At 40.2% G+C, this 21,914-nt stretch overlaps 1 protein-coding gene across 2 annotated transcripts in view; it reads right to left on the bottom strand.

Moving 5' to 3' along the window:
- Nucleotides 1–7,295, bottom strand: part of MAGI3 (membrane associated guanylate kinase, WW and PDZ domain containing 3) — a 265,324-nt gene extending 258,029 nt beyond the window's left edge. Inside the window, exon 1 of one of the 2 annotated variants that reach the window (XM_007462468.1) lies at nt 6,799–7,295. In XM_007462468.1, the coding sequence (XP_007462530.1) occupies nt 6,799–7,114 (316 nt within the window). In that variant the 5' untranslated portion in view covers nt 7,115–7,295. The remainder of the gene's footprint in view (nt 1–6,798) is intronic. The other variant, XM_007462467.1, reaches the window with a different exon arrangement.
- Nucleotides 7,296–21,914: the final 14,619 nt, after the last annotated feature.

Here is a 21,914-nt window from a genome sequence, read left to right as displayed (position 1 = left end):
CCTGCTGAAATCTAAGCTATAAAAAACAAAGCCAATTTAACACAGTTCTATTTACGTTCAGAAATGCTTATTTTTCCTCCCTTTTGGAGTACTTTCATTTCATAAAAGTACTTCTGTTAAATGTCATCATGTATAGTGAAATCCCATTTTTCACAGTCACATGTAATTCCCAATCAGAACAACAATGAGATACAAGGTTACCTCTCACAAACTTCCCTGAAGCAAGAAAAATAATTATGTGTTTAAAATTCTCTGCAAAAAAATACAGCAAAGGGTCTAAGATGCCAGAAATTTGTAATTAAGTAGATCAGTTACTGTTCATATTGCATACCCAAGACGGGAAGAAGGAAAGCTGCTAAACAGAATGCATCCTAATTATTAAATCTGAAGCAAAATATCTTTCCAATTCCCATTACACAATATTAAAAACCCCAAACCCCAAATAAACTATAACAGAAAAGTTTAACCCTCTATATTCCTTACTGAGTCTCTCAATAGCATTAAGCTCCTTACCAGCATTATTTATAGAAGAAAAAACATTTCAAGTTCTAATTAAAAAAAAAAAAAACTTATAGGAGACAATTCATAACAGAACTACCTACACATTTAAACAATTTAAACAAAATTCCCTGTATTTTCCAATTATTCTATAATGTGGGTTTTGTGCTTTTACACACATGAAACACACACAAAAACTCCTGATATGGACTATACTGTAGACCTTTCTGTACTGAACATTCCTGCCCCATGTTTTGCTCCTCCTCTGCTTCTTACCTACTACTGAGAGGATCTTAATTCCACTCAACCAAGATATCCATCTTTCAAAGCCAGGCTGAGTTCAAAACTCTTCATAACCCCCTCCCCAACTATCCAAGTCAGAAAATAAGCGCTGGTGGTAAAGACTCTAACAAGACATAAAAAAGAATATGAACCCTTTCTTTCACTTCACGTACACATTTAACTTCTATAACTCACTATGCGTACCCAGGTGAGGATAATTTCTCCGAATTAAAAGATAGGTATTTTTTGTAAAACGTAACTCTTTAATGCAAGCAAAATACTTCATCCGGTGTTCAACAAACATATAGCAATTGGTTCCAGCACAGGTGGAAAAGCAGGCATGTAGGACTCATCCTAAAAATGGTACAATACAAACACAATGTATAAAATACAAAATTGTATTGTAAAATACACTGTAAATAGAACACAGATACAATGTATTTTAAGGGCAATTTAAGCTTGAGAACTTTTCAAAAGATAATTTTGTTTATATTTGATTTCCCTCTTTTTTGTCATGACTTGAGCACCCTTTCTCTCCAAGATGCAACTCCACACCACTTTTTAGAACAGCATGCTGAACAGCCAATTAATTATCCCAGTTTCTGCCAAAATTCATACTAAAACTTACTTAAAGAGTTTTGTTTAAGTACTGGACATATATACACTACCAAACGTAAGGTAGATAGCTAGTGGGAAGCAGCCACATAGCACAGGGAGATCAGCTCTGTGCTTTGTGACCACCTAGAGGCGTGGGATAGGGAGGGTGGGAGGGAGGGAGATGCAAGAGGGAAGAAATATGGGAACATATGTATATATATAACTGATTCATTTTGTTGTGAAGCTGAAACTAACATACCATTGTAAGGCAATTATACTCCAATAAAGATGTTAAAATAAAAAAAAATTTTTTTAAAGAGTTTTGTTTAAGTACTGGGAGAAAAGTGAAAAAGGTAAAATCCTTACTACAGGTATTGCTTGCCAATGAATCATGAAGCTCCCAATTAAATTGAGAGCTTCCTGAAAACAGAGGCCATTTCTGACTCATTTTTATATTTTATGTCTTTATATCGCCAGTGCTAGCTCACACAGTGGGTTCACCACTAAATGTTTGAGAAGGGAATGAATGTGCGCCAGTAATAGAACTTTTATTTTTTCTCTTTATAAAGTAAAATAAACACTTTTGGGAAAACATTCCGAATAATATTTGTTCAAGAAGAGCAACGAACTTGCCTCTCTTCCCCCACAAACAAATCTCTCACGACACCAGACTCCGAGCTACTGAAAATCTTACCCTTAAGAACAGTTTTAAATTAATGGCATTCATTCTCCCTACCAAAATGTAGTATTGCAAGGAGATTATTTCTCAAAATTGTAGAAGAGAAACAAAACTAATTATAGAAGACACAGTTCTAGTCTTCAACACCAAAAGTTATCCTTTGTCGAATCAAAACCAACCAAAAACTGACTTGGAAATTGGCAGAGTTTGAAACTGGTGGGTAATATTGAAGTGGTTCATAAAAATGAAGTTCTCCTGCAACACACTCCCCAAACACTAAGCGCCCACAAAATGTATGAACACTTAGGGGTTATATAGTAAACACATTATATGAAACTATTCACCTGAGATTATGCATTGACTTCATAAGTCAGATACTTGAACAAATGGAGATTTGTTTTACCATATATGCGTGTGTGTGTGTGTGTGTGCGTGTGTGTGTGTATAAAGACCAGAAGAAAAAAAAAAAACAACACTGAAATGTGTCTCATAACGAGAGGTTTTATGAAGTGCATCCCAAGATCTCAGAAGAAAAACAATTTATATTCCTCAGGAACACAGAGTTATGTGTTCATAAAGATCAGTTTTAGCATTAAACTGAATAAAATAAAAATGATTTGAAAAGTGAAAGAGCCAAATGTTAAGAGTTTGTTTGTTCTGCCACTGTGGTATAAGCCCAATAGTCATCTCAATTGAAGGTGCCAATGAATAGAGTCCAGAACCCAAACCTTGAGTTATTAAAACCTACTTGAGACCCCAAAAATTGTTACCAAACTTTCAAAAAGCAGGAAAGTTTCAAATTTAAGGTTTATCAAAATTTGATACTATTTTCCCTAACAAAGGGACTGCCTCACCCAGTCTCTTGTTTCTATTGTTTAAGAAAAGGTATAGAGAATTTTTTTGTATTGCCAACCTCCGAGGCTAGCAATTTCTCTCACCCTTCCCTTCTTTAAATGTTACAACCACCTAAAAAGAACTCACCACAAGTCCCAAATAACCCACTAAACCAAAAAGAGTAATAAAAAGATCCAAAAGTTAAGAGAATAAAGGGGTAGAGTTATTCATGATTGGCATAACATAAACATCCTTACCTAAATAAAGATGTTAAAAAAAAAATCCTTACTTGAAAGCATTTTGTAATGTTTCTTCACCAATGGGCAAAGTATTTCTAGGAATGTGCTCATTTTAACAAAATTCCCTTATAAACTGGATGTCTCAGAGTCAGCGGTGAAGACTTTTACCTACATTTAATTAACATTAAACAAGATTCAAATTAGCTTTTGTTTAAACAAACTGAAAGATTGTTCCTCATGATTTTTATCTCTAGATATAGTATCAGACAGGGTAGCAAATGCACTATGTGCATAAAGCAGTAGACAAGGACTTCATATAATTACTGTATCAATACTTAATCTCTGGAATAAAGTCCACGTAATTTACAACCGCTGAAAATGTGTGTTTAAGGTATATGAAGCAAATATTCCATAAAACTCTGCACAATCATAGTTTGGGGAATTTTAGAATAAAATTAACTGCTTCTATCATTAATCAGAATAGAAATTGTTTAAAAATATACTCTGAAGTAAAATCAAGAAACTAATCCTGGTCACAGGACTATATCATGAAACAATTCCACCAGAGGTCCAAAGTTCATCTTCCTTTACTACAGGGAACATACAAAGTTCAAATTCAAGTGAAAACTTTTCTCTTGCAGAAAAATAAATGACAAGGTTGTAATTAACAAACAGGTGACAATTTGAGCCAAGAATTAGGTGGAGCAGGAAAGTACTGAATGCTAAGTACCACATTAATAATAAGAATTCAATGAGAAATTTCCTAATTCTCTCACAAAAGCCTCAGATTAGGAACCATATTTTAAAGAGTTATTTTCAAATCTCCATTAAAGATTAGAACAAAAGAAAATAAATAAATAAAACCCCGAATCAAAGCGAAAGATAGTCACTACCAGAAAGAACCCTTGTTAAATCATCTGGGTGAGGGTACTGGCTTTGGCTGAGCTCCCTTTAACATCTACTAGATGAAAGGAGAAATCAAGAAAGAAACGGTGCTACACCAGTCATGCCCTACAGTCCAGCTCATCCTTCCACCATGGACTCTGTCAGAAGACAACATGAGGTCACTCCCCACTAATAATACATCTTACAGAAATGGCTGAATCTACTCTTGCACTGTGCTAGTTTCTAAATGGCATGTTATAACTATAATTTAATAAAGAGTTATTAATCAAGACAAGAGACAGAGTGCTAATAAGTACACTTTAAAATACCTTATTAAACTGAAAAATCCATTTCTCCCACAAAGTTTAGATAAAAGGAGAGGAAAAAAACCTCGAATGTGCAGGGCAAGTTCCTTTTTAAATTCCCTTACTCTGTATTTTCATACTTTTCAAATTTAATCCCAACAGTATAAAATCTTTGTCTCCTCTGGAGATAATATATATGCTGTTTAAAATCACACTCAAAGTTTTACAAATAACCTCTTCAAGTTCTTAGTTTCTAATATTTAAAGTCATGTGCTTAAACCTGCAAAAATGTTGCTACTTTATAGCAAATGTTGTTTATGTAAAGCCATTTAAGAAACAATTTAATATAATGCCTAACATGAGGCTATTAAGAAACAAAGAATGCTATTTTTCAAAGAAATCAACAACTTGCTTAGAAACAAGAATATTAGTCTCAGATGACATATAGTGGTATCCTTTAGAAATTACTGAAGCAGAGTGTATCTTTAAAAAATAGGTGTACTATTCAGAACTTTTATTATTGATTACAAAATGTGTTCTACCCAGTACACTTTATTTTGGCTAAACATTTAAAATAGGACAGTATGCAAGAGGGAAAATTTTTATTACTACAAAAACGTCAACTACATTTTGGGGCTTTTTTTTTTTTTAACACAGTTAAGTAACATCACTGAATACACTCTAAACGTTAAATTATTTTCTTAAATTTTATATAAAGGCTGAGAAAATGAATAACATGCGGACCAGACTAATATCAATGAAAGACACATTTTCCCAGTCTTCTAAAAGAATCACAATAACTTGAGAATATATCAACTTCCTCCTCTATCATCTTTTAAACTATTTTTGAAAATAAGTTATATTCTCGTATATGCCCCCAACTAATCAAAACAAAACACAAAGCAATGATACAAATGTTCTCATTACTCCCTAACTCATGGGATTTGAACTAAATCGCACTTAGACCAGTAATGCTGTATATATAATATTTTGCATATTACAGAGAGTGCCTGACTGGCTGAATTAGAGCCCCCAAAGCCTTTCCTCTACCCTTCACATATGGCTCTAAAAGTTTGAATTAAGAAAGAATTTTTTAATTCAAAAAATATATAATATACAGAAAAAGATGTTTGAAGTCTGCCAAAGTTTTTAAAATTAATAATAAAAAGAAAACCTCACATAAACCCATAAGCTTAAAATGAATGTGATGGAATAGACCATATGCAGAAAATCTTAAGATTGCAGGGACACGTGAGTGTGTATGTGTATACATCCACAATACACACACATATGGATATTGCAGCACAACCATCAGTTCCCATTAAGCCTAAGGACTACCAGAGATATTTCTAAAGTGAGCTGCTGAGAAAGAAAAAAAAAAATGTGAGGGAGACAACATGTTAAATTTTTCTCCAGAATTTTCTAGCATTTTGCAGTGTAGAGATGGACTGATTTTTCTAGCCCAAGTCATAATTAAGCAGACCATTATATTTTGATGCACTATATATTCAGTAGAACACATTCAGAAAAAATAGTTTGATTTCTATTAACGTCGTAGTCATAATTCTCTCCCCTACAAACATCTCAGGAAACAGAATCACATTCTGCCAATGGTGAAACCACCAGCGATGCTGTCAACAACAAACACATGAGGGCTATTACCTCCTATCAGATACCACTGTACGCAGTCTGATCAATGCTCTGAAAGTGGCAAGTATGCCATAAACGTAACAAGCTCTGCAGCAGGTTTTACTGGCATAAAAGACACCTGGGCAACAGGGGCCTTTGCAACCCACCACTTCAACAAAATCCCGTAAAATCAAAGATTTACAAAAGATTTTACTCCTAGGAGGCACCTAGGTCTTCTTTGGAAAGCCAGACTATTCAACAGCTCCCTGCAAGAACACACCATTCTGCCACAAATCGCATATTGCACACCATCGGTACCCAGACACCTGAACCACCTGGGCTGACAAGAGTTAGGCTGTCAGCTCGGAGGTATTGCTAGTGTGCAAGAAACACTGAAGCAGCTAAGCTCTCCCAGGTACACTAGGTGGTAACCTTGGCACCAAGTGCCTTAGTAGTAAAGATCTTTTCCCCTATTACAAAATGCGCTAAGACTGTTCCAAAGAAAATGCTACAATCCTGAGGACCTCTTCCACAAAGGAGAGGAGAAAAGGGCTGGTTTTCTCCTCTAGTCAAAAACTGCGGTGGGAGATGGAGCTACAAATTAAGGAAACCCAGCTTCTGGTGGCAATCCTGTGACAGCTAGCAGAGCAGCCCGGCCAAGCCAGAGCTCAGTTTTCCTACCGGCAAAATGGGAATCACCACCGCCACCCCTCCCCCTCGACAGGGAGCCCGGCACACCCAGGAGGTCTAAGATTACCCCGGACGACAAGCGGTGGGGTGGGGCCGCCGCTCCCCAGACGCCCACCCCGGACTCCCCCCACCCCGCGACAGAAAGGCAGGGCTGGCATACCTGGCTTCACAGTCTTGAGACGGATGGGTTCGCGGAAGTGGCGGATGACAGCCAGGGTGTCCCGGTTGGTGAGCCCGCTGACAGGCGTCCCGTTCACCTCCAGCAGCACATCCCCCGGGCTGGGCGCCTTGCCCGAGACGACGCAGCAGGTGCCCCCGCCTGGCTCCTCGCGGAGCCGCCCCAGGTAGGGGAACTCGCCGCGCTCCGCGCCGCCCCGGATCTCGGCGCCCAAGTCGCCCGGGGGCCCGGCCCAGGACACCGCGCACTCCTGCACCTTGCTGAGCCAGTGCTTCTTCTTCTTCAGCGTCTTCGACATCCCGAACCCCGCTGCACCATGGGGGAGACCCCGCGCGGGCGCCGGGGGCGCCGCTCCGGCCCCCTCTCACCCTGGGGGCCCCGGGCGGCCCGCGCAGCCCGGAGAGGGGGGCCTCGCCGCTCCGGCGCCCCCCCCCCGACCACAGCCCGCTGGGGGCCGGGCCGTTCCAAGCCCCGAGACGCCCCTCGGACGCCCCGCCCGGCGGCGCTCCCCGGGGTTGGCCGGGGTCCGCGAGGGCCAGCCGGGTTAGGCTGAAGAAAAGAGAAGGGGATTGTCCCCGGGCGGCTCCAGAGGGGTTTCGGGCGGGGTCACAGCCGACTGCTGGCCCCCGGTCTCCGCGCCGGAGCGGCGGGAAAGGCAGAAGCAGGGGGGCGGGGAGGTAAAGGGGGAAGAGCCGGAACGGGAAAAATCCGTCGGGGGCGCGCAGAAGCGCGCGTAAACCCGTAGCAGGATCGATCGTGGCCGCTGCGGAGCTGGAGCGCTGAGACCAACGCCTGCCCAAGCTGCCAGGAAACTGCCGCTTTCAAACCCGCCGCAACCTCCTCCTCCTCCCTCTTCCCTTCCCCCCGCCCTCGCCCATCCCTCATCCAGAGCCCCGCCCCCCCCCGCCGCGCGGCGCCCGGCGCGCTGCCGTCACAGGCCAGGCACTTGGGAACGGGCCCCTCACTCGACTCCCTCGCTGGGGATTGGTCCCCGGCGGGCAGGAGGCGGACCCTTGACGAGAACGAGAACCACCGATTGGTTAGTGAGAATGGAGGAGGCGGGCACTAGGATGACTGAAGTTTAAAGAGGGTGGAAAAAAGAAGTTTGAAGAGTGAGGGAGGGAGAAAGGAGGGGCTGGGGAGAGGGAACGGCTCCAGATTGCACGGCTGAGAGAGGCCCTCCGTGCGGCGGCCGGAGCCAGGAGAAAACTCGGATAGGAAGAGCAACCGAACATCCCGAGGTGGAGGCGTGGCTGGCAAGCCGGGCGGAGTGAGGGGAGGAGCTTGGAAGCCTGCACCGGGCACAGAGAAAAGCGGGTGTACTTTGAAGGGGGGACGACGTGCTGAGTCCCAAGGCAGAGGTGGCGGAGCCTCGGGGTGGCCAGTTACAGCCGACCACTTACAATGAGTAGATGTTTCTCGTTCGTTCATTTCTTCAGCGGAAGTTATTGAACGCCCATTGAGGCAAGGACTCCGGAGTCTGGTTGATGGAAGGTAAAATAGAGTCCTGCATACTGCTGCTGTGTGACCTCATGCATATTAAACAACCTCTCTGAGCCACGGCATCCTCGGCTGATAAGTGGAGATAATTATACCCTTCCAAGTTGTGAAGATTACATGAGGTACATATAAAACATCAGTGTAGTGCCTGACAGGGGGTGGGTACTTCTTACCCTTTAGTAGCTGAGGAGTAGGATGACTTTATCAGACATTGTGCTAGATACTGGGGTTCAGGGATGAAGAAAACGGAGGTCCTGCTTTCTAGGAGGTCACAGTCTAACAGGAGAGACTGACAAGTAAGACTGCTTGAGATGAGGTAGGATGGGGTGGGGTAGAGGTGGATTAGGAACCAGCCTAGTAGCTAGCAGACCTGGGCTGGAGTCCTGGAAAGCTGCTTACTTGCTGTTTGACCTTCACCAAATCTCAGTTTCAAGTTTAACTCACCTGTAAAGGAGGTGGAGCGAGAACTAACAGTGAATAAAGGACATCTTAGATCCCTTCCAACACTAATTTTTCACAGACAGGTCTTGAGCTTTCTCTCCTCCCTGACTTGGCTCACACTCTCCCCTGTCTTTGTATTTAAAACAATTCTATCCATCCTCAGCCCAAATGCCATCTCTTCCAGGTCGCCTTCTCTGATACCTTGTCCTCAGGTGGAAAGTGTTTTCTCTGAGCTATGATACTTTCACTTTTGCAGTATGACACTTATTTATGTAGTCTCCTGTCTCCTTTTAATGGTTGGGGAAAGCCCTTATTTAAACTATGAATAACTCCACAGTATCTCAACACATCTCAGATAAACTGGCCCAAGCTTCAACAGCAGCAGTGATTTTGTTCACACCATTGTATCAGTCAGGGCCTAGGCAGGAAACAAATGGTAGACAGGGTGTGGGAAACCACAAGAGAAATGTGGAACCCTGGGGCTATAAGCACCTAGAGCTATAGAAGCAAGGGGAGGGAACATTACCAAAACTCATCACAGAAAGGGCAGCCTGACAGGAGCCTGTGACCTTCAGTCAGGGATGCAGTCAGCCTAAGTAATCACCCAAGGACAAAGCTGGAGGATTTATCTCTCACCTCCCTCCTCCATCCTCCTGCTGGTACATCCCAATAACCAAATCCAACCAGGAGCCAGAGGGCAAGAGAGCCTTTTGAAGCAGTCCCTATCAGTCAATCACACAGAGAAGAGGAAGCAGCCCATCTGGAGAGAAAAAGAGAAAATACCTAGCACAGACATCATGTGGATTGCTCAGATTTACCCAGATCTGAGGCAAAGCTGGAGTATTTTTTTCTGAACTACTACCTACATTAACAGATTCCTGGATGAAGTCGTGATAACCTCCACCTCATTTATTTTTGCAGCAGTTCTGGGAAAACACCTTCCCTGCCCAGATTTTGGCCACAAGGAATAGAACATCTAACAGTAGCTTAAAGCATTGGGTTATTTATTACATCTTTAACGTGAGGTTCAGATGAAAGTAGTCTCGGGGTTAGTTCAGCAGCACAATCATATCATTAAGGACCCAAGCTCTTTTTTGTGCCTGCTCTCTAACATCACGTTCATGTTGGCTTTTATCTCCAGGCTTGTCATCTCTAGATTGCAATGCGGCTGCCACAGCTCCAGAAATCACATCCTCAGAGGTCACTGTACAAGCAGGAAGGGAGGAAAAGGCACCCCTGCTCCCATTTTTATGAAGGAGAAAAATCTTTCCCAGACTACCCCCCCCCCGCCACCATTGAATCTCCCTTATTGGCCAGAAAATGGTCACATGCCCATTGCAGACCAGTCACTGACAAAAGAAAATGGAATTGCCACAGTTCATTAATTATGAGTCATGCCCAAGCAAAATAGGAGTTCTGTTTCAGAGGAGAAAGAGGGAATAGTTGTTAAGTAAGCACCCAACAGTGTCTGCCACATACCTCAACCAAGAATAAGTTATATTGACTCTTTTTTTTAAAATTTATTTTATTTATGTATTTTTGGCTGCATTGGGTCTTCGTTGCTGCGCGTGGGCTTTCTCTAGTTGTGGTGAGCGGGGGCTACTCTTCATTGCGGTGTGCGGGCTTCTCATTATGGTGGCTTCTCTTGTTGCGGAGCATGGGCGCTAGGCACGTGGGCTCCAGTAGTTGTGGCACGTGGGCTCAATAGTTGTGGCTCACGGGCTCTAGAGCGCACGCTCAGTAGTTGTGGTGCACGGGCTTAGTTGCTCCGTGACATGTGAGATCTGTCTGGACCAGGGCTTGAACCCATGTCCCCTGCATTGGTAGGCAGATTCTTAACCACTGTGCCACCAGGGAAGCCCGTTATATTAACTCCTAACAGAAAACTGCAGTGATCAGGAGCTTGAGCTCTGGAGTCAGACTGGAAATCTCAGCTTTTCTACTTACTAGCTCCGTGATCTTGAGTAAACTTTAATCTTACCTAACCTCGGTTTCCTTATCCACAAAATGGATATAATAAGAGTACTCACCTGAGTTGTGAGAACTGAATGGAGCTATTTGAGTCAAGCAAGCACTTAATATGTGGTCATATAAATGAACACTCAAGTGACTTTAGTTTGTGCTAAATAGTAATATTTGTGACAAGGCCAAAGGCATTGCTAAATCACCTTTATAACTCTGTAAGTATTCAATTCACTCATCTTAGTAAGCTTAGGTTCAGTTTTTAAATAGTCTAGAAATAAGCTGCCCACCCCAGTGAATTAATTCTGATAGGATACGATTCTGGAAATTACTACATAATTAAAAGGAGCCACATTGCAAATGTCTCTGTAAAATGGCACCTAACCAAATAATCAGATCATATCCGTATTTATCATTGTTTCCCAAACCTAATGGTTGGCTTGATAGTTGTGATTTCCATAGGGGAATATTAAGAAGCTAAATAATATGGAACCTGGTTTAACAACAATAAATGATACAGTTGAATATGATGATCTCCAAGGTTTCTTTGGGCTACCTTTATCCATCTAATCTATGGAGATAAAGATAGATGTGTTTCAATATGCAGAACACATGAGTCAGGTCCCAAGATGGCTACAGTGGCTCCAAATAACAATATCCAATGACTGAAAGGAAGTGTCTCTCCCTTCCTCATTTCGTTTTAGTAGATCAAGGAAACGTTTCCCCAAAGGTCCCAGCAACACTTTCCCTCCAGCTCATTGGCTGGACTTGCCCAAATGCCCTTTCCTAAACTAAAGATGCAAAGGGTAATGAAATACTTTTGTCCACTTTGCCCCTCTAGTGCTCACAGGGGGATCCAGTGTCTTGTAAGCTGTATGGCTGCACAATATCTGAATGCAGTTTGGTGGGGAGGAGGTCTTTTAGCAAATATGAAGGGGAGAGATTGCTCGATTTGCTTCTAATTTACATACACTCACACACACATACGCTGTTTGACAAGGTGGAAAGTTTTGTTTTATAATATTGCTGACTGTTCCTAATGAGAGTTAAGTATACCCTGTAAGTGGAAAACTTCAGAATGGCAAGTATAAATTTTCAAAATTTCTCAGATGACCTGCGCTTAGTTACTCCTTTGTACAAAGCAGAGATGCATTCCATTGAGGTTTGTGTGCTGACAGCTCCAGGGAAATCACTCACATCAGAGTCTCTGTGAATAGTGCCCCTGGAGTCGTGTGTGGCACTGTGCCAAAGCGAGGCAGGTGTAGAGAGAAATTTTTATTTATTTTTATATTCTCACTATTTCTTTCATGGAAACCTGAATCTCTAAACAGTCAATCAAATCAGCATATTCAAGGATGAAGTCTTTCTTAAGTATTAAGGTGGCAGAGGGTAGGGGAGAAGTGGAGTGGAAAGATAAAACAAATATTTGCCTTCTATACAGAATACAGGAACATTTATCCTGTTCTTATTCCCACAGATGATAATAAAATCATCTTGAATTTTAAAAATTCTGATCCACAAAATCTTTCACTGCCTTAGAAAATGTTCATACTGACCTGTATTGTGGAAATTATATATGTAATGCAGCCTAACCTTAATAGCCTAACTGAATTCGGGATTAATTATCCTATTGTATCTTTACATTTTATTAGCATTTTTATTTGCCAGGGCCTATGGGCTAATTTGTATGCTAATGCTAAAAGATGCTCACTTATGAAAGCAAATACATGGAAAATTTTCTTTCAGTTAGACAAACTAATTTATTGTTAAAATCTGTATCACTATGTTTCATACAAAGATGTGCATTTTTGCCCGTAGGTGCACTTACCTGCAAATGACCAAATGCATCCAGCCCAGATTCACAGAACAGGAACATTCAGAACCTAGTGCAGTGCCAACATGCTTTGAAAGGGGGGTTAGTTAAGCAGTCAAGTTTGCCAGACAAAGCAGGACAAAGAGAACATCGAATGAAACAGAAAATACCAAAGTAAACCATCTTTTATATTTCAGCTTAAATACAACCTCCTGCTCAAGACCAGCCTTGAATTCCCACAGCTGGGTGTCCTTTGGATGTCATCTCATTCTTCTCCAAAACCAATAGCATGTTGTCGCTATGTGTTTTCCAGTAGACCTCAAGATCCTTGAGGGCAGGGTCCCTTTCTGATTCATTTGTGTAACCCCCATCGGGCTGGGCCCTTTATCTTTAGTGACCACTCATTCATTCATTCGTTCATTCATTCAAGTACCTGTTATGCGCAGGCATTGTTTCAGGTGCTGGTTTACAGCAATGAACAGATGTACAATGTCCCTCCTTTCATGGGGAAGAAGACAGTGTAGGGGAGGAAAAAGTTTTCCTCAACCCTCTTAGGTCCCTGGCTGGATCTGAAAATTAAACTGGCAAAGACAGATTAATAGGAGAAAAATATAGAGGACTTCCCTAGTGGTCCAGTGGTTACGACTTCGCCTTCCAATGCAGGGGGTGCGGGTTCAATCCCTGGTCGGGGAGCTAAGATCCCACGTGCCTCATGGCCAAAAAACCAAAACATAAAACAGAAGCAATATTGTAACAAATTCAATAAAGACTTGAAAAATGGTCCACATCAAAAAAAATATTTAAAAATAGGAGAAAAGTATACAAATCTATGTAATATAAGTTTTGTAATATACGGAAATGAAGACCAGAAGAAATGGTAAACCTGAGTGTTTTTATGCTATTGATGAACAGTGGCAAGTCGTGGGAAAATATGATAGGACAAAGAGGATGAACTAAGTGTAGTAAACTGGGGGAATTTAGCAAGGCCTGTCTGCTCAGATTCTTTCCCATTATCTGTCCATCTTGGATATGAGGATGTTTCTTTTCTGCAGGCATAGGGAGGGCACCTCTCACCTGAGGGTCAGATGAGCTGTTTCAAGGATGAAGGCCAGGGGGACAGAGAGAACTTCCTGCTTCTGCCGGTTTCTTCAAACTCCTTCAGCTTAAAATATTCAATATGCCAAATTGCCATATTTTGGGGTATTGTGTCCTGAACCCCTCCAAAGAAGATATACAGATTGCCAACAAACACATGAAAAGATGCTCAACATCACTAATCATTAGAGAAATGCAAATAAAAACTACAATGAGGTATCACCTCACACCAATCAGAATGGCCATCATCAAAAAATCTACAAACAGTAAATGCTGGGGCTTCCCTGGTGGCGCAGTGGTTGAGAGTCCGCCTGCCGATGCAGGGGACACGGGTTCGTGCCCCGGTCCGGGAAGATCCCACATGCCGCGGAGCGGCTGGGCCCGTGAGCCATGGCCTCTGAGCCTGCGCATCCGGAGCCTGTGCTCCACAACGGGAGAGGCCACAACAGTGAGAGGCCCGCGTACCGCAAAAAAAAAAAAAAAAAGGGCAAAAAAAAAAAATGCTGGAGAGGGTGTGGAGAAAAGGGACCCCTCTTGCACTGTTGGTGGGAATGTAAATTGATACAGCCACTCTGGAGAACACCTTAAAGAGCTAAAAATAGAATTACCATATGACCCAGCAATCCCAATACTGGGCATATACCCTGAGAAAACCATAATTTAAAAAGAGTCATGTACCAAAATGTTCACTGCAGCTCTATTTACAATAGCCAGGACACGGAAGCAACCTAAGTGTCCATCGACAGGTGAAAGGATAAAGAAGATGTGGCACATATATGCAATGGAATATTACTTAGCCATAAAAAGAAATGAAATTGAGTTATTTGAAATGAGGTGGATGGACCTAGAGACTGTCATACAGAGTGAAGTAAGTCAGAGAGAGAAAAACAAATACCGTATGCTAACACATATATATGGAATCTAAAAAAAAAAAAAAAAGTTTCTGAAGAACCTAGGGGCAGGACAGGAATAAAGATGCAGATGTAGAGAAGGGACTTGAGGACTCGGGGAGTGGGAAGGGTAAGCTGGGATGAAGTGAGAGAGTGGCATGGACATATATATATTACCAAATGTAAAATAGATAGCTAGTAGGAAGCAGCCACATGGCACAGGGAGATCAGCTCTGTGCTTTGTGACCACCTAGAGGGGTGGGATAGCGAGGGTGGGAGGCAGACGCAAGAGGGAGGAGATATGGGGATATACGTGTATGTATAGCTGATTCACTTTGTTATAAAGCAGAAACTAACCACCATTGTAAAGCAATTATACTCCAATAAAGTTGTTAAAAAAAATAACAATACATACGTAAGCTTCAAAAAGAAAAAGCAGTAAACCCAAAACAAGTAAATGATCAAGATAGTTTCCCATAGTAATAGTACTATAATAGAAGATGAAATAGAATGAAGTGACGGATGATTAGGAAAGGACACAGGCTACATTAGATAGAGGTCACAGGGAAGGTCTGGCTGAGAAGGTGACAATTTTGCCGAGACCTGAATGACAAGTAAGAGGGAACCAAGTGAGGACCCGAGATCCAAGAATCTCAGGCCAACACGAGACCTTGGATAGACCTGTGTCTGAATTTGAAGAACAGAGGAGTGCTAACGTGGCTTGAGTCTGGCTGTGCAGGAGAGAGGGGTAGGAAAAGAATTCAGAAAGGAAGGCCGGGGGGCCAGATCACATACAGCTCTTCAGGCCAAGGCAAGGAATTTGAATTTTATTCAGAGCATAATGAGTTGTAAGGTGAGAAGTAGCAAACTCTGATTTACATTTTAGCCTGATGGTTCTGATTGCTACACAGAGAAGGATGGAGGTGACAGCAGAAGCAGGGAAGCCAGAGAGAAACCTGGCACAGGAGCCCCATGAGAGATGACGGTGGCATGGACCAGGGTAGAAACAATGAAGATGAAAATCTGTTGAATGCACTGTGGAAATCAGAAATTATAGTTTTAATTTCCTAGACTGATCTTAGTTAAAGAAATATGTTACAACTGTATTTAATAAGAAGCTTTGTGGAATGTAATTGCTTTGTTGAAATGTCCCTTCACAGTAAGATAAGTAGGAAGTTAGAAAATAAAAAGTGGGGGAAATTCTTAATTAAGTTTAAATTTATACAGGTTCTTTTATTATGTTTATTGAGCAGAGCATCCAGAGAGATGGAATGTTAATTTCAAGGTTTTTGTTTAATCTCTTAGGAAGGTAACATCCTCTCACAGCATATGATGCTTATGAAACAACATATATTGTTTCTTTTATCTACAGGGTGTGTTGTTATAAGAAGTGGAATTTGTTTCTTAACTTATACAGGAACTCACAAGCTTGGTTTTAAAAGAGCTCTCCCATCATGTAAAATCTTTTAGGTTCTTTGACTAGTTAGAAAACTTCAGGCCCTTGAGTCTTATTTTCTCATTGCAGACCGAAAGCAAATAAACAGTGCCTTCAGTGGATTCCAATACAAGGCATGATGTGAAGTTCCCTTTCTTCAACAGAAGGAAAATTCTCATTTACTTGGCTAAGCTTAGGTGAAGCGTTTCCAAACACACAGCCCCAAATTTCACAGTAAAAATGATTGGAAAAACACCGCATGAGCTTAAAATAAACACACCCCATTCAAAAACCAGGTACTGTGGCCTTATACTTAACAAAAATATCCAAATGAAATCTATATTTTCCTTTATTCAAAAATGGAGAGTAACCTTGTTGGATCTGGGGTGAAGGAGGGAAGGACTGAGTTTCAGTCCAGAAACAGGGCAACATGCTAAATAGTATGGGTTCTGATGAAGTGCTTCTGTGCTTAGAACCTAAAGTTAATCTTGGCACATTTAAATATGTAATAACTATCTGTTAAGAGAGTATATCTGAAAAGTTCTTATCACAAGAAAAATGTTTGTAACTGTGTGGTAATGGATGTTAATTAGACTTATTGTGGTGATTATTTTGCAACATATACATACGTATATTAAATTATGAGGTACATTTGAAACTAATATAATGTTATATGTCAGTTATACAATAAGTAAATAAACAACTGTCCATTCACAGTTTGATGGGCACAAAGGACAAACAGAGCCACTGGTTATATGAACAGCAGACCTTCAGAAGCACTGATACAAACTATACTTGGTTAATGTTCAAGGTTACCTTTTCAGCCTTGGTGTGTTGGAGAATGTTTACAGATTGAAATTTTCACCTTGCAAAGTGCTATAGACTGAACTGTGTGTCCCCACCCCCCCAAATTCATATGCTGAATCCTTATCCCCCAATGTGACTATATTTGGTGATAGGACCTTTAAGGAGGTAATTAAGGTTAAATGAGGTCATAAGGATGAGGCTCTAATTCAATAGGATTGGTGGCCTCTTGAGAAGAAGAAGAGAGATTCCCCTCCCACTTGACTCCACTTTAACTACACTTACCTTCTTGCAATTCTTTCAACATGCCAGGAATGCTCCTTCCTCAGCTCTCCTTCTGCCTAGAGTGCTCTTCCCCCAGGTAGTCTCATGACCACTCCCTCCCTCACCTCCATTTGACATTGGATCAAATGCCACTTAAGCATGGACTTTACTTGACCTTCCTATCTAAAAATGCAACATCCCCTCAACTATTAAACATCCATGCCCTACTCTCTCTTGTCTTTGTCCACAGCATTTATAACTTTCTGATATACAATATACTTATTACATCTCATTTTTTGTCTATCTCTACCCTAGTTCCATGAGGGCAGAGATCTTTGTTTTGTTCACTGATTTATCCCCAGTGCCTAGAATAGCACCTAGCTTGTAGTTGGGACTCGATAAATACTTGTTTGCTCAAGTGCTTTCCCATCAAAGTACTTCCAGATATATTAACTATGCTAGGTAATTTAATCTTCATAATAATTTTAAAATAATTCAATCTTTGTAATAATCCTATGCAGTAGGTGTCATTTGTATTCCTATTTACTAGTGGGTCAGAGAGGTTACTGCAGTCATCCACAGGTCTCTCAACATTAAGTGTCAGTCAAAACAAACTCAGATATTTTAACTCCACATCTAGTCTCCTTTCCTATACCATGGTGGTCATTCTAAGACATTTTCATCATAAATGCCCATCAACATATGAAAGGATAAAGAAATTGTATATATATATATACACAATGGAATATTACTTAGTCATAAAAAAGAATGAAATAATGTCATTTGCAGCAACATGGATGGACCTAGAGATTATCATACTAAGTAAAGTACAATAAGTCAGACAGAGAAAGGAAAATATGATATGATATCACTTCTATGTGGAATCTAAAAAATAATACAAATGAACTTATTTACAAAACAGAAACAGACTCACAGTCATAGGAAACAAACTTATGGTTACCAAAGGGGAAAGGGAAGGGGAGGGAGTTTGGGATTAGCAGATACAAACAACTATATAAAAAAAAAATAAACAACCAGTTCCTACTGTATAGCACTGGGAACTATATTCAATATCTTGTAATAAACAACAATGGAAAAGGATCTACGTGTACATATATATGTATAACTGAATCACTTTGCTGTATACCAGAAGCTAACACAACATTGAAAGTCAACTATACTTCAATTAAAAAAATTTGACTACAAAATTTTTAAATGTGTGCATGACAAAAAAATTACCATAAACAAAGTTTAAATACAAATTACAGCCTTGGGACAAATATCTATACTATTTGTTGACAAAGATTTCCTTCTTATACAGAAAGTTCTTATAAATTAATAAGCAAGCAAGGCAAAACAAATAGTCCAGTGGAAAGAGGCTAAGTTAGATTATAGAAAAATAATAATAAACTGACTTTAAACATAGGGAAAAGTGTCAATTTTCAAAAAAGAATAAAATTCCATTTTTCTCCTAAAAGATTGGAAAGGATCAAAAGTTAGATAATATGTTGTGGAGATATGACTATAAATTAGAATACTCTTTTGGTGGGTAATATGCCAGCATCAGAATTTTTAAAATTTCAATGTACTTCCATTACTAGGAATTTTCAAAGACTTATGTACTAGCAAGTACGTTGTAAGCATTGTATGCCATAGAAAATGTCTGGAATAGAGGCTGGTTAAATGAATTGTGAAATATACATTCAACAGAATATTGTGCAGAATGAGGTAGAACTTCATCTGCCGATGTGGAAAGATCCCTAAAATACATTTTAAAAGATACAGATATGCTTGCTCCTATTTGGATTAAAAAGGGGAGGGGGATGATGGATATTTGCATACACCCTATAGGCCTGTGTCCTCTGGAGGACACAGAGGAAACTAATGGCTGTGGTTGTCTCTAGGCAGTAAGACTAGGAGGCTGAAAAGGAGAAATGCTTTTCATTAAATACCATTTTGCACTGTGACTTATTATTATTTTTACAAAGTATATGTATTACTTGAAAAAAAGAGATGAAAAAGAGAAGTACTATGTTTAAAGAAGAGGAGGAGGGCTTCCTTGGTGGCACAGTGGTTAAGAATCCACCTGCCAGTGCAGGGGACACGGGTTCGAGCCCTGGTCCAGGAAGATCCCACGTGCCGCGGAGCAACTAAGCCCGTGTGCCACTACTGAGCCTGCAACTAAGCCCGTGCGCCACTACTGAGCCTGCAACTAAGCCCGTGCGCCACAACTACTGAGCACGTGCACTCTAGGGACCGTGCTCTGTGACAAGAGAAGCCACCGCAGTGAGAAGCCCGCACACGGCAACCAAGAGTAGCCCCCCGCTCGCCACAACTAGAGAAAGCCCACACACAGCAACGAAGACCCAATGCAGCCAAAAGTAAATAAATAAATAAAATTTAAAAATTAAATAAATAAGAGGAGGAAGTGGAGTGAAAAAGAGAGGGCATGGGGGAAGGGGAAGGAAATAGTTGAAGACAAACAAAACTACTCAAGACCTATACTTCTGCATACCCCACATGGCCTAGCCCAGAGTCTGAAATAGAGGACGCTGAGTAAATAAAACTCCCAAATCTACTCTACCAATCCTGAGTCTCATCCAAGCACCAGTTTGATATTTTCAGCTCAGATTAACCTTTTAAAACCAGACCACCTGGGCCAAGAGATAATTGGGCCAGGGAATTTTCTGGTTCTTGGAGATAGCCTATTCTGGTAAGAAATTAAACTTTACCCATTGCTTACTGTCTTTAGCTGAGATCAGGGTAAATCAACATTGGTGAGAAAAACACTATTGCACCAAAGCAGCATGTTACAAATCTGAAACTAAAGATAGACATATTAGAAGTCACTAGGACAATTCAACAACTCTGTATGTGCCAATTTTTGTGCTTCTAATGATTTTAAATTTTAAAAAAAATGAATAGCTTTACTTTCTGTTTAACTACATTTTAATTAAAAGCCAAAATTGAAAAAAAGGTTACTAGGACAAGACCTACTAGCAAAAATGTCATCAGTGTTAGTTTTGGAAGAGATTTGCGTCTCAGCTGATTTCTAGATTTGGCGTGTCTTGCAGAGAGCATTCTAGCCCATGTTTATCTTGATCTAGTGGGTTAATCTGTACCAAAAGGAAGTTATTTTTAAATGAATTGTAGCATAGTCTTACAGGATATTAATAGAGCAATAGCCATTGCAAATAGGCAGTAAAACTTGGGAAATTCTCAGGAATTTACTTTTTAATGTATTAGTGTCAGATTGGCTGGTTTTATTGAAATAAGTCAGATAGAGAAAGACAAATACTATATGATCTTATTTATATGTGGAATCTTAAAAAAAACAACTTGAACTCATAGAAACGGAGAGCAGATTGGTGGTTACCAGAGGTGGGGTGGCAGGGGGTTTGTCAGGGAAATGGATGAAGGTGGTCAAAGGTATAAACTTCCACTTATAAGTAAGTTCTGGGCATATAATGTACAGTATAGTTAACAATAGTATTACATATCTGAAAGTTGCTAAGAGAGTAGATCTTAAGAGTTTTCATCACAAGAAAAAAAATTCATTAACTATGTGAGGTGATAGATGTTAATTAAACTTATTGTGGTGATCATGTCACAATATATGCATATATCAAATCGTTATGTTGTACACCTTAAACTAATACAATGTTATATGTCAATTATCTTGATAAAACTGGAAAAAAAATTTCTTTAAATTAACTTTTTGCTTAAGCTCATCTGGATAGATCTTTTTGTTGCAACCAAAACAGTTTTACAGTCTTAACTGAGGTAACGATGATCATGTAAAATTCACCTGAGTAGGAGAGAAAACTGGATTAAGTATATGTGTATATATATATGTGTGTGTGTGTGTATACATATATATATGAATGATTTTTTTAAGCAAGATTTAAGAAACAAATAGAAACTCAGAATCTACTGGCCATGTCAACCTGTCTCACATACTTGCCACAATTAATTGTCTAGAAAAAAGAGTAAAGACACTAGGCTCTGAATATTCTAAAAAATCAAACTAATTGCTTGGAATATCCCAAGTCTGAGAGACTTAACTCAGTCCCTTAATCTCTACAGTAATGATGCACTACACGGAGAACAGTTGTTCTGAGTAGTGACCGTGAGACAACAGAAAGCCATAGTTATCTCAGAGGATAATATGTAGGCTCATAGAATTATACACTTGCAAGAGTTAAAAGTCACCTACTACCTACTAATGCAGGGAGATGGACTTGTGCCATTTTCAACAACATAAATTGAAATATTTATTTTAATCATTAAGTAATTGAAAAATTAAATATAAAAAAACAAGAGTTTTCCAATCCCTCTACTGACTAAGACCCTACAAGGGAATTTTACCATGGTGGGCTTGCTTAGTTAGGTATTGGGGAACACAGAAGTTTAACAAACAGCCCCGCTTTTTCTCCATCCTGTAATTCATATGAAGGGACAAATATTCTATTTTTCAAAGTAATCTTTGAGGAATGTCATACCTTCTGATTCAAAAATATTAGGCAGCATGTGCAGTAAAAAATGGAAGAAACGTAGAATTAGATTTTTATTTGGATCCTAGTCTTGTTCGTTCATAAGTGTGCGAGCTACAACTAAAACTCAAAAAAAAGCTGATTTTTAGAGATTTGGTAAAAGTAAACAAGACGACTATATTCATCTATCATGAATACGAGTCTTTCCAGTTATAAAAAAAAAAATCTGCTCAAAATAATTGACATACAAGAACTGCTGAAGTTTAGAAACAACATTGGAGTTATATTTTCTCGGACCAAAACTATAACCTCTCAAAGCTGCAGAAGTGCAGTGAATGCAGCATAGCTGAACAAGGGACAAGCTTATTCCTGGGACCAAAATTCCCAATTCTGAAAGAGTG

This window comes from Lipotes vexillifer, unplaced genomic scaffold (genome assembly GCF_000442215.2).
Source record: "Lipotes vexillifer unplaced genomic scaffold, Lipotes_vexillifer_v1.1 scaffold1029, whole genome shotgun sequence".
NCBI lineage: Eukaryota > Metazoa > Chordata > Mammalia > Artiodactyla > Lipotidae > Lipotes > Lipotes vexillifer.
This window is presented reverse-complemented; position numbering and strand designations above follow the sequence as displayed.